The sequence below is a fragment of the Trachemys scripta genome, chromosome 2, assembly GCF_013100865.1.
Source record: "Trachemys scripta elegans isolate TJP31775 chromosome 2, CAS_Tse_1.0, whole genome shotgun sequence".
Lineage (NCBI taxonomy): Eukaryota > Metazoa > Chordata > Testudines > Emydidae > Trachemys > Trachemys scripta.
This window is the reverse complement of record NC_048299.1, coordinates 141,372,127-141,385,457: the sequence shown is the minus strand read 5'-3', so window position 1 is coordinate 141,385,457 and position 13,331 is coordinate 141,372,127. Positions and strand designations below refer to the sequence as shown.

The following is a 13,331-nucleotide window of genomic DNA, read 5'->3' as shown; positions in this document are numbered from 1 at the left end:
TGTACTGAGAATGGGGCTCCCCCGGGGAAGTGGAGTCGTGGGGGATCCGGAGGCAGCTAGTGGTCCCCCAGAAGTATTGCTGCAAGCTACTGTACCTGGCCCATGACATCCCTCTCTCAGGACACCAGGGAATCTGGCGCACCAGGCAGAGGCTGCTACAGAGCTTTTACTGGCCTGGAGTCTTTACTACTGTCCATCAGTATTGCCGATCCTGTGACTCCTGTCAGAGGGTGGGGAAGGCCCGGGACCAGAGGAAAGCAGCTTTGAGACCTTTGCCCATCATAGAGGAGCCTTTTCAGAAGGTGGCTGTGGACATAGTGAGGCCTCTCAGCAAGATGACCCAGTTGGGGAAGAAATACATTCTGGTGGTGGTAGATTTCACCACCCGCTACCCCGAGGCGGTGGCATAGGCGCTGACTCCATGGGTGCTTTGGGGCTGGAGCACCCACGGAAAAAAATTTGTGGGTGCTCAGCACCCACCAACAGCTCCCCATAGCCCCACCCCATCCCCCTGCTCCAGCTCACCTCCGCCTCCGCCACCAGCGCGCCGCCGCGTCCTGCTTCTCCCCCCTCCCTCCTAGCGCTTGCGCCGCAAAACAGCTGATTGGCGGGGCAGGGAGGGAGGGGGGAGGAGGGGGAATGCGGCGCGCTGTGGGAAGAGGTGGGGCCGGGTGGGGATTTGGGGAAGGGATCCAATAGGGGCAGGGAGGCAGCAGAGTTAGGGCGGGGACTTTGGGGATGGGGTTGGAATGGGGGCGGGGCCAGGGGTGGGGATGGGGTGGAGTCAGGGTGGGGCCAGGGGCGGGGAAAGGGGCGGTGGGGCCCGGGGTCCCACCGGCACCAGAGAAAGTTGGCGCCTACGAGCATTGGCCTTGTCTTCTATCGAAGCAGACACAGTGGCAGATGCGCTGTTGACCATTTTCAGCCAAGTGGGGTTCCCTAAGGAAGTCTTGACAGACCAAAGATCCAACTTTATGTCAGCCCTGCTCCGGTGCTTGTGGGAGAAATGTGGGGTCCGGTGCAACTGGGCCTCAGCATATCACCCCCAGTCCAACGGGCTGGTGGAGAGGTTCAGTGGAACTCTAAAGATGATGCTGAAAAGCTTTAGGAACCAGCACCCGCAGTATGGAAACAAGTATTTACTTCACCTGCTGTTCGCGTACAGGGAAGTGCCCCAGGAGTCTACTGGGTTTTCGTCTTTTGAACTTTATATGAAAGAAGGATAAGGGGGCTCCTGGACTTGATGAGGGACGAATGCGAGGGGAAGGCCACTCCTGATGGAGAATCAGTTGTGGAGTATATCTTGACCTACCAAGAAAGCCTTGCTGAGCTCATGGGCTTGGCCAAGGAGAATCTGGCCAGAGCCCAGAGGAAGCAGAAGGTCTGGTATGACTGCATGGCACGGGTCCGTGCCTATGCCACCAGAGACCGGGTGATGGTTCTCATCCCCGTGAGAAAAAACAAACTACAAGCCACCTGGGAAGGTCCTTTCAAGGTTGTCAAGCAACTAAATGAGGTAAACTATGTGGTGGAACTGTCTAACTGGGCACTCCGCCACCGGGTGTACCATGTTAATATGATGAAGCCATATTATGACAGGGGGAATGTGGTGTTGGCCGTGTGTGGACATTGGGAGGAGCAGGGAGATGACCCTTTAGTAGATCTATTCCCTGAGACAGGAGCTGGCTCCTCCCTGGAAACAATTCCCCTCTCGGATCGGCTAACCCCTGCCCAGCAAGCTGAGATCAGAGGGGTGCTGCATTTGTACCGACAGCTGTTTTCCAACCAGCCTGGACTTACTAATCTGATTGTCCACCGGGTAGAGACAGGATCACATCCTCCTATAAGATGCTCCCCCTTCTGAGTCACAGACTCAGTCAAACCCCTCAGGACCTGGAAAGAGAGGTCAGTGACATGCTGGCTTTGAGAGTGATCCAGCCATCTTCCAGCCCTTGGGCCTCGCCGGTGGTGCTGGTCCCCAAAAAGGATGGGTCAATCCGGTTCTGTGTGGACTATCGGAAGCTTAATGCCATCACTGTGTCTGATGCCTACCCCATGCCCAGGCCTGACGAGCTCCTAGACAAGCTGGGAGGAGCTAGGTACCTTACCACCATGGATCTTACAAAGGGCTTCTGGCAAGTGCCACTGGATGCAGATGCCAGGCTGAAGTCTGCCTTTATCACCCCTCTGGGGCTCTATGAGTTCCTGGCCCTGCCTTTCAGCCTCAAGGGAGCGCCGGCTACCTTCCAGTGTCTGCTGGATCGACTACTGAGGGGGATGGAGAGTTTTGCTGTGGTGTACATTGATGACATCTGTGTCTTTAGCCAGACCTGGGAGGACCATGTGTCCCAGGTTAAGCAGTGCTGGACAGACTCCAGGAGGCTGGGCTGACCATAAAAGCTGAGAAGTGCAGGGTGGGGATGGCTGAAGTATCTTACCTGGGCCACCGGGTGGGGAGCGGCTGCCTAAAGCCAGAACCAGCCAACATGGAGGCGATCAGAGACTGGCCCGCTCCCCAAACCCAAAACGCAGGTCCAAGCCCTTATTGGAATGGCGGGGTATTATCGAAGATTTGTGCCACACTTTAGCTCCATAGCCACCCCCTCACTGAGCTGTGCAAGAAGGGAAAGCCAGACAAGGTGGTCTGGACCAAGCAGTGCCAGAGGGCTCTGTGTGTGCTGAAGGAGGCTCTGGTCAGTGGCCCAGTTTTGGTAAACCCAGATTTTGACAAGCCCTTTATGGTGTTCACTGACGCTGGGTGCGGTGTTAATGCAGGTTGATGAAAAGGGGGAGAGACACCCCATCATGTACTTGAGCAAGAAGTTGCTACCCCGGGAGCAGAACTAGTGGCCATAGAGAAGGAATGCCTGGCTATGGTGTGGGCCCTTAAGAAACTACTGCCATGTCTATTTGGGTGACACTTCACTGTATACACTGACCACTCTCCCCTGACCTGGCTACACCAGATGAAAAGAGCCAATGCCAAGCTCCTGAGGTGGAGCCTGCTCCTGCAGGATTACGATATGGACGTAGTCCATGTGAAGAGAAGTGCCAACGTGATAGCGGATGCGTTGTCCCGGAGAGGGGGCCCTGAACTTCCCCAGTCACTGGTCAGAGTGACCCCTCTCAGTTCAGTCTCGAAGGGGGGAGAGATGTGATGGAGTAGGGGGGTTTGACCTGGGAATGTTGTGTGGGAGTTTTACTGGGACTATCTGCATTGGTGCTGAATGGTGGTGGGATATCAGGGGGTGACTTCACTTGAGGGATGATACCTGAGCACGTAACCTGAGCCCAGGAGGGGGTTGGGGCCAGGTGACACATTCTGCCCAGGAAACTGGACAAAGGCTGGAGGAGGAGCCGGGGTGGGGGGAGGGGCTGGGTGAGGCAGCTGCAGCGGGTTTCAGTTTGGAGCTAGCTGGGGAAATGGAGGGAGGCCCAGAACCGGGGTTTGGGCTCCCTACCCCCCAAGGTGGACCTGACTGAGGGGTCCTGTTCTCTGTACCTACAAGGTCTGTTTTAGTCTGTTTCTGTCGTCTAATAACCCTTCTGTTTTACTGGCTGGCTGAGAGTCACGGTGAATTGCAGGAAGTCGGGGGGGGGGGGGGGTGCAGGGCCCTGACTCCCCGGCACTTCGTGACAGTTTCGTCGGCAAACTTCAGCAGGGATGAGTTTATATTTTCTTCCAGGCCATTGAGAAAAATGTGAAATAGCGCAGGGCCAAGAACTGATCCCTGTGGGCTCCCACTGGCAACATCCAGCCAATGTCAATTCCCTGCGTACAATGATATTTTGGGACCTGTCACTTAGCCAGTTTTCAATCCATGCAGTGTGTTCCGTGGTCATTTTATATCATTCTAATTTCTTAATCAAAATGTCATGGGGGACCCAGTTGAACGCCTCAAGAAGTCTAGGTATATTACAGCACCGTGATTTCCTTTATCAACCAATCTTGGAATCTCATCAAAAGATGACTTTGACAGGATCTATGTTCCATAAAACCATGTGGATTGGCATTAATTATATTGCTCTCCCTTAATTCTTATTGAGTCCTGTATCAGCCACTCCATTGTCTTGCCCAGGATTGGTGTCAGACTGCCAGGCCTATAATTACCTGGGTTATCCCTGTTACACTTTTTAAATACTAGCACGACATTAGCTGTCTTCCAGTCTTCTGGAACTTCCCCAGTGCTCCAAGCCTTATTGAAAATCATCATTAATGGCCCAGCAAGCTCTCAGCCAGCTCCTTTCAAACTCTTGGATGCACATTATCTGGACCAAACGATTTTAAAACGTTTAGCTTTAGTAGCTGCTCTTTAACATCCTCCAGAGATACTAGTGGAATGGGAAGAGTCTTATATAATATAACTACGTCATCTGTTCTTTCCCCAAATATAGAACAGAAATATTTATGGAACATTTCTGCCTTTTCTGCATTCTTATTAATAATTCTGCCATTTCCGTCTGGTAATGGCCCACTACCATTGTCAGGCCTCTTTTTGTTCCAAATCTACTTAAAAAACTCTAAGCAAGGAGCAACCTTGAGTGCTGCTGGAATGGGAGGAGGAGCTGAAATGCTGCGGGGGATGGGGAGGCAGGGGGTGCAGAAGGAGAGAGACACACCAGTCTTCTTTTACATGTTTAAAGTTACTATAATGAAGGGATGCAAAGCGCCATTTAAAGGGGGGCAGAGATTTGTCCAGGGCACCCGGTTTGGCGCTCTGGGCTCAGCCTTCGCCCTGGCTTGGGCCTGTCCAATGCGCCAGTCTCTGGCACTTGGAAGCGGACAAACTGAGGACTGCAATGTCCAAGGGGGTTGTGGCACAAAGGATTCTGGGATAGAGGGTCCCCTGGGAAGCGAAGCAGGCTGTTTTGGAAGGAAACCATTGGGGAGAGTTTGGGGAGGTCAGTGGGGAGAAGAGTTTGGATCCCCACTAATCTGGTTTTCCCGGTTCAGGCCCATCGCAGCAGCAGGTAACCGATATGTCCTCCCCCTCCCCCGGGCTAGCCCCAGAACTGGGGTGCAATGGGAGGGGGAGCAGGTCGCCTGGGGAGGGGGGACAGGTCTGAAGGCCGAGCCCCACTCCGCTCACGCCCAGCCCCTGCTGGCGTTGTGCCGGGAGATGCTCGTGTCTTGTCTGCCCTGGAGGTCTCCATGGTGATTGGAGAACTGGTGACATGTGACATCACCAGCAATATGATGACATCACAAGGCGCTCCCGTGAGGGGGCGGGGTTTGTACTTGGGCTGTTTCGACTCAGGCCTGGGTTTGTTTTGCCAGGGATTCTACTGTGACGCCCAACCAGGGCCGGCCTTGGGGCAAACGGAGCCCTGGGCCACCTTGTACTTTGGTGTCCCAGGCTCCCCCACCCTCCTAACCCTGCACCACCTGCGCCCCTGTACCCCATCCTGCACCCCTAAACCCTGCACGGCACCACCTGTGCCCCAACCCCAGCACCCCCATCCTACACCCCTAGCCCCTGCACTGCACCACCTGCGCCCCCATCCTGCACCCCTAGCCCCTGCACCCCCATCCTACACCCCTAAACCCTGCACTGTGCCACATGCACCCCTAGCCCCTCCATTCCCATCCTGCACCCCTAACCCCTGCACTGCGCCACCTGCACCCCATCCTGCACTCCTAAACCCTGCATGGCACCACCTGCACCCCTAGACCCTGCACCACCTGTGCCCCAACCCCTGCACCCCCATCCTACACCCTAGCCCCTGCACTGCACCACCTGCATCCCCATTCTTCACTCCCATCCTGCGCCCCTAGCCCCTGCACTGCACCACCGGTGCCCCCATCCTGCATCCCCATCCTACACCCCTAAACCCTGCACTGCACCACCTGCACCCCTAGCCCCTGCATCCCCAACCTGCACCCCTAACCCCTGCACTGCACCACCTGCGCCCCTGCACCCCATCCTGCACCCCTAAGCCCTGCACTGTGCCACCTGCACCCCAGCCCCTGCACTGAGCCCCCTGCGCCCCATCCTGCGCCCCCATTCTGCACCCCTAGCCCCTGCACCCCCATCCTGCACCCCTAAACCCTGCACTGTGCCCCTGGCCCCTGCACCCCTAATCCCGGCACCCCATCCTGCACCACCTGTGTGTGGGGGGTGCGGAGCGACATCAGGGCTGGGCTGTGTAAAGCAAGGACAGGAGAGCAGCCACCCTGGTGGGGAAAGTGACCTGGGTGCACTGAGCGCTCGGCGTTTCTCCTCACCCTCCCCTCACAGCCCCTGGGGGTGCAGAGGATGGTCGGGGAGGGAGGAGCCGGATCCGTATGTAACCGCTCCCCACTACCCCTGTGTTCCCCTGCCAGCCAGGAGCAGCTTCGACTCCACCCGGGCAGCGTGCCCCCTGCACTGCCACACAGTGCCCTCCCGACCATAGCGCCCACCCCCCAAGGCCGGCCCTGCTCCCCAGTGGTCTCTGCCATTGAAATCCCTGGAGATCAGGCCTGGGTCTGTACCACGGCCAGCACACACAACCCTGGGCCCTTCGGCGACTCCCAGCAGCTCCTCCAGCCTGACCCCAGCTAGCACAGAGACCGTCCCCCGGTGCCCCGCACTGAGCCCAGCGCATCTTCCAGCAAGGCAGCCAGGCTGGGCAGCCACCAGGAGACAGAGACTCCCCCATGGCCCGGGGGAGCTCAGGCCAAGGGCTAGTCTCCTCGCTGGTGTAACCCAGTGCCCCACTTCAACTGGAATGTGTCCGGCCTGGTGCTTGTTCTGCCTTCCTCTGCTCCAAGAGCCTCTGGAAACCCGGGTTTGATGCGCCCTAACGAAGCCAATCTCACTCTCCTGAGCAGCTCACCGGACTGAGCCTCACGGCTCTTCCCACAAGGGTCTTTTCCAGCCTTCAGATAACGTGGTGGCTCTGCTCGGCCCGTTCACCCTCCTCACTCTGCTTTCTAACCTGGACCCCAGATCTGGCTCAGTCTCTCCAACACGGGACTGGCTCTAGGTGCTACCTCACTGCAAACGTCTGCCAGTGACAGCCTGAGTGATGCCTGCAGGGAAAGACCCAGAGCTGGCCACTTTCCTTTTCACACCGCGTGTCAAACGGGGCCGTTTGTGGAGAAATGACACACCGGGAGTGTCAGTTAAAGGGAGTTACTCACATTTCATCAGCTTGTTCAGTTTATTCTTGGTTATTATTACAAAGAATTATCCCCGGTTCTTTGCCTTAGAAAAGCTGCAGCAGTCTATGCATTTCGATAAGATACATATTTATCAATTGGTTACAAACATCGACTGTTTGCCAAAATACCCCCTGACCCCACCAGTTGGGAGCCAATGTTCATCACTGCGTCAAGAGACAGGCACAGAATACGAGTAGGCGCGATCAGGGTAAAAGAACCCTATTAGCTAAGCCCCTGGGATTGGATCAAGCAAACTCAAAATGATTTACGATTGTTCACAAGTGTCCAGAAGAACAGCTGTTCGAATGGCCAGGTCCCTCTGTCCTGTTAGCCCCAACCACGCAGCCCGAGAAAGTGACCCTGCTCAGAAACCGACTAGTGCCAGTGACTGAGTGAGCTGACGGGAAATACAGTAAGGGGAGTGATTCTCCACTTCCAGACGTTGGTGTAAATCAGGAATATCACCTGTGCAGTCACTGGGTAAAACGGGCGGGACTGAAAGGAGAATGGAGCACAAAACTCACCAGTGAAAAGGAAATTAGATCTCGGAATTCTTTTTCAGGTTGAATAATCTAAGGTGCTACCGGAGTCACAGATAAGGGGATTTTGCTTTCAGAAAAACAAGTGACCCATCTCTCCACAGCCCCCCTTCCGACAGCATCTTTTTTCACTTCAAAATACCAACAAGCGAGTTAAAGGAATGTCGGTTTCTTTTCTTTTTTTTTTTTTGGATTTAAATCGGTCATTTGGGAGTTTTAAGAGATCATCACAAATCTCTGAAATCAAGGGCTCTGTGTATTGTTTTGCAAACAGCAGAATTTTCATAGGACTCAAAGTAGGTGCTAATGCCCCAGTTACACATGAAAATGGCGATTTTCTTGCACAAGTCAGCTACTCGCATGTGCTGCTGGGTAGTTCGGTGTGACGGTGCTCAGATACCATGGCAATCAATGCGCCTGGCAAGAATGCCTAGGATACAATAGACATATTCAAGATGTTCTTTAAATGCACCTGGAATAATTTGTGTTTGCCTCCCGTAGCTGCAGATCTAACCACCGACTGCACATTGAATCACCCAGCCTGGCAATGCACCCACCATCTGCGCATGGAGGCGGGGGTTGTCCCGCCTTTGAAAATCAACAAGCAGGGACATTTCCAATGTGATAATGATGCTTAACCCTATTACAGAGCCGCTGATGTTCCAAGTGTGTCCATTTCACCCCGCCACGCCCTTCCCGAGCTGCGATGGCGAAGTGTTATCTGCCTCGTCGGGGGAAACGGAGGCAGAGAGATGAAGGCCAAAAATCTCTAGGCTGATGCCTCACATTAGACACCTCACTCCAGAGTTCAGCGCCTGATTTTCACAGGTGCTAAGTCCCAGCAGCGAAGCCCTTTGGCAAACCCAGCCAGGACCCGATCTACGGGGTTAGAACGAGACACCAGCGCTGGGCTATCTGGGGCAGTCAGACACCCACTGCTCCTCCATTCCAGGGGGTGCCCCCGGCTGCTCTGAAAATCTCCAGGCTGAAAATTGGAGCCTGAGTGAGTGGCTCAGGGGGAATGTGCGTCAGAGCCAGGCTCAGAACCCAGAGACTTCCCGTGTCCATGCTCTGGCTGGTTTCTTTGGGGTTCCTCAGAGCTCACTCCCAGGCTCCCTCCGGATCTGAGCTGTGCCCAAGGGAGGGGCGGGGGGCTGCCCTAGATTTGCAGAAAGTACATACGAGAGAGCAGTATCTGCCCGCTGGGCGAGGCTATGGCGGGTTCTGCTCCTGGCACCAGGCGCTGGGAGCAGCCGCCCGTCAGGCGTCGGTGGCGACCCCCCCGCTGCGCAGTGAGGCCTTGGAGACCTCAGTGCTGACGGTGGACATGGGGACGCTCTCGTACGTGTCCGTCTCCGCAGCGCAGCTGCAGCGGTGGAGAAGGGCTTTGAGCTCCTGCTGGAAGTTGGTGTTCAGGAAGCCGTAGAGGACGGGGTTGATGCAGGTGGAGGCCATGGCCGCCAGGTGGCAGAGGGAGAAGAGCAGGTCATGGTAGCAGCCGGAGATGGTCTCGTGGGCCCAGTCGTACAGGGCGTTGAAGACGGTCAGGGGCAGCCAGCACACGGCGAAGGCGGCGACGAGGCAGGCCAGCATGACGCTGACCCGCCGGTGGCTGGCGGCGCGGGAACCGTGTGGGGGTCGCTCCAAAACGTCCCGCCGGCGGCGCAGGCGCAGGAAGATGCGGCAGTAGCAGGCCAGGATGAGCAGCAGGGGCAGGCAGTACTGGCCGAGCAGCAGCCCGGTGGTGTAGGCCAGGCGGTGCCCGTCCGACGGCCACTTCTCCACGCATACCAGGTGGCCGGCAAAGGCGTCGAAGGGCAGGCTGAGGTTGCGGAAGGGCTCGTCCGTCAGGACGCTGAAGGCGAGGAAGGGCAGGGAGACACAGCCCGACACCAGCCAGGTGACGCTCACAGCCAGGTAGGCATGGGTGGCCCCCGGCTTCCACCCAGTGGGGTTGATGATGAGCTGGTGCCGCTCCAGCGCAATCCAGGCCAGCGAGAGTATGGAGACGGTGACGGAGACGCACTGCACGAAGGGGCTGGCCTTGCACAGGAACTCACCCAGCACCCAACGGTCCATGAGCGTGTAGATGACGGTGACGGGCAGGCACACCACGCTCATCAGCAGGTCGGAGCAGGCCAGGTTGGCTATGAAGATGCTGGTGACGTTCCTCATCAACTTGTGCCGGGCGATGACGCAGACCAGGCCCAGGTTCCCCACCAGCCCCACAGCCAGCAGGGCGCTGTAGGCCACAATCAGGATGGTGCTGTTCCCCACCGAGGGGCCGCAAGGCCCGGCCTGCTCCCAGGGCAGGCTCAGCCGTTCCGAGACGTTCAGGTACATGAGCTTCAGCAGCTCGTCCATCCTCTGCTCCTGGCTGGGGCTGCGCCGGGGGCAGGACACTCTGCTCACAGCGTCCTCAGCCTAGGCCAAGACAGGGAACAAGAGCTGGGGAGGGTGGCACGTGGGCGTTTCACCATGTGGGCATCTGGCTCGCCCACATGCCACCATGTGCCTGATCAATGCCCAGCCCCGACCCCAGGTCCAAGCCACTCCCGGCGCCTTTCACATACCTGAGCCGCTTCCAACCCCCCCGGGAGCCATTTCTGATGCCCCCAGGCATCCCAGCAGCTCAGATCCTTGCTTGGCTCTGCCAAGCCTCCTGTCCCCTATGCCTGAGCCCCATCTGCTCCCAGGCGCCTGAGCAGTGCCCACCCCATCATGTACCCAGGGCCCCCTGCGTGCCCCAGCCTGCAGGGGTGCTGAGGGGTGAGTGGGAGGCAGTGGGGGAGGCGGGGCCCAGCGGGGCAGGGAGGGAATGCCCAGCAGACAGCGCAGGAGGCTGTGGGGCTGACTTAGGGGATCGCTGGAAGGGGGATGCCCAGCAAGTTAAACCATTCGCAGGGGGAGGGAGTGGAGCCCCAGACGGTGCCAGGAGAGCCCCCACGCTGCTGTCACATGGCATCTCCCTTGGGCGCTTTGCCCGGCCGGAGCCGTGTGCCAGGAGGGAGCCCAGCTACCTGCAATGGGTGGGGGCAGGCAGGGGCTCTGGGCCCCCGGGGGACAGACAGACTGACATCCCCCCAGCTCCCTACAGACAGACAGACAGACAGCTGGATGGCCTCCGATGGCAGGAAGGGGGTTATGCAGCCTGGGCCGCCAATACCTGGGGGCAGCCCGTGGGGCCAGCCCCTCCACCGGGTGGCTGGGGGTGACAGGGACAGTGTGAGGCAGCAAAATACACCCCCCCCCCCTCGCTGCTGCCCCTCCCTGGGAGCCCTGCGACGTGGGGGTGGGGGCATGGAGACAAGGACCCCACAGTGGGGAGCGGAGCCAGATGGTGTGTGTGTGTGTGGGGGGGTGATGTGTGCAGGGGGACCGGTGTGTGTGTGGAGGGGCTGGGGGGTGATGTGTGCGAGGGGTGCGGTGTGTGAGTGGGAGGGGGCGGTGTGTGTGTTTCTGTGGAGCCGAGCGGGGCCGGTACTCGCGGGATCGAGCCAGTGCAGCGCGACCCAGGCCGGGACCCCCCCGGGCATCACCCCGCACAGACCCGCCCCCTCACCTGGCTCCGACAGGGTCCGGTCCGGTCCGGCGCGGCAGGGTCTGGCCCCGCTCCGGGCTGGCGGCTCCGCTGCGCTCCCGGCTGGCGCGGGAGGGGCCCGGCCCGTCTTAAGGCGGCGCGGAGACGCCCCGGCCCCCGCCGGGGGGGGGGGGGGGGGTTCTGCGGGGCGGGGGCGGCTCCGGGGGTGGCACCAGCCGGGATCCCCCGGCAGCGGGAGGCTCCGCGGGGCTGGGAAGTGATGGGAGGAGACACGTGAACTGCAGGAGCCTCCCCCCCCCCCCCCCCCCCCGCCCCGGGGGGCCCCCCCCCCCCCCGCCCCCCCCCCCCCCCCCCCCCCCGGCCCCGGGGGGGGCCCCCGGGGGGGCCCCCCGGGGGGGGGGGGCGCGGGGGGGGGGGGGGGGGGGGGGGGGGCCGGCGATCACCGGGGGCCCCCCCCCCCCCCCCCCGCAGCCCTGCGCTGCTCCTCACTCCCGAACTGCAGCCCCCTGTTCCCCTGACCCTAGGCTCCCCCCAGCCCTGCCAGTGCCCTTCACTCCTGAGCCACAGCCCCCTTTTACCGCAGCCCTGGGCTCCCCCACTCCAGCCCTGTGGTGATCTTCACTCCCGATCTGCAGCCCCCTGTTACTCTAGCCCTGGGCTCCCCACTCCCCAGCTCTGCCGGTGCCCCTCACTCCCGACCCACAGCCCCTGCTAGCCCAGCCCTGGGCTCCTCCCCACTCCCAACTCTGCCTGTGCTTCTCAGTCCCGACCCACAGCCCCCTGTTAGACCTGTGGGGAGCAGGGCGCAGTGTGGCCGGGTGTGACACACCCATGGAGAGGTGCTCACCAGGGCCAGCTCAGCCCCTGTCTGTATGGTCCCTGGGACCAATCCCCAATACCCAGCAGGGGCCCCACGGAGCAGGGCAGGCGGCCTGGGCTGGGTTGGGCGGTGCCAGGGACCCTGGGCAGGCTGGGCTGGGGGCTGAACGTGGCAGGGAGCGCGTGGACGGGTGGGCTCCCAGCTGCACTCAGGGGGAGGAGAAGCCCCTGGGACCTGGGGGAAGGGGCACCAGCACATGCTTCAAGCGGGCCTGGATGCCTAGCGCAGAGCCCCCTTACCAGAGAGCCAGCCCTGTAGCCCAGGCGCTGGCAGGGGCAGCCGTGGGACAGGGAGGGGCCTGTTTGCAGTAGGGGGTGGTGCCCAGGGTGGGTGCCACGGCTCCCTAGCCCCAGGCACTGGGGGTCGGGTGGCCCACATTCAAGCCCAGCCCAGGAGCCTGGTCTCTGCCTGGCTGTGGCGACGGCCTCCGACCCCAGCGTGACGCTGGACAGGTTCCTAGGCCTCAGTGACGGACGTGGCTGTGCCAGGGCCCAGCCCCACACGGGTTTGGGGAGGGGCCCAGGAGGGATGCTGGCTGCAGGCCAACCCCTGCTCACCCGAACAGCCTGGGCAGGAGGCAGCGTGAGCAGCCACTGAGGTGGCACCTGGGTTCTGTTCCTGATTCTTTTATCATCTGCCCCTGTACAAGTCGCCCATTTGTGCCTCAGTTTCCCCATCTTTAAAATGCTGAGGACGCTACTGAGCCCCTTTCATGCAGCACTGCAGGACGGTTGGCTGCTGTGAGCTCTAACTGCAGAGACCCCCCCACGGCATAAACCCAGCAGCAACTACCGCCCATCGCCCGTCGGGACAGCGCATTACCTGGCACTTCCAGTGGCACTTTGCAGCCTCTCTGCTTTACCCCTTTTCCTTGGTGGGCAGGAGAGACGGGAAGCGGAGAGGAGGCCGTGGGGCAGGAAGTCACAGCTGGGATTTGAAAGCAGGCTGGGTTATGGGAACACAAGTACAGCTGGGAGTTTGTTTATACACAGAGGCAGGGTGATTAAGATAACAAAAGGCTTGTCATTAAATTAAATTAAGGATCCTTAGATGATCCTGAAAGCACTGCCAGACACTCCAGTTAAAAGACAGGAAACAAAGGGTAGGAATAAATGGTCAGTTTTCAGAATGAAAAGAGGTAAACAGTGATGTCCCCCAGGGGTCTGTTCTGGGACCAGTCCTATTCAACATATTCATAAATGATCTGGAAAAGGGGTAAACAGT

The 13,331-nt window shown here is 59.3% G+C and overlaps 1 protein-coding gene across 1 annotated transcript; it reads right to left on the bottom strand.

Moving 5' to 3' along the window:
• Positions 1–7,797: 7,797 nt before the first annotated feature.
• LOC117872836 (neuropeptide Y receptor type 1-like) lies at positions 7,798–13,129 on the bottom strand. The gene is made up of 3 exons (XM_034761635.1): positions 12,930–13,129; positions 11,249–11,476; positions 7,798–10,110 (listed from the first exon to the last, which is right to left on the bottom strand). Exon 3 carries the CDS (start codon positions 10,048–10,050, stop codon positions 8,947–8,949), a length of 1,104 nt encoding a protein of 367 aa, XP_034617526.1. The 5' UTR covers positions 10,051–10,110; positions 11,249–11,476; positions 12,930–13,129; the 3' UTR covers positions 7,798–8,946.
• Positions 13,130–13,331: the final 202 nt, after the last annotated feature.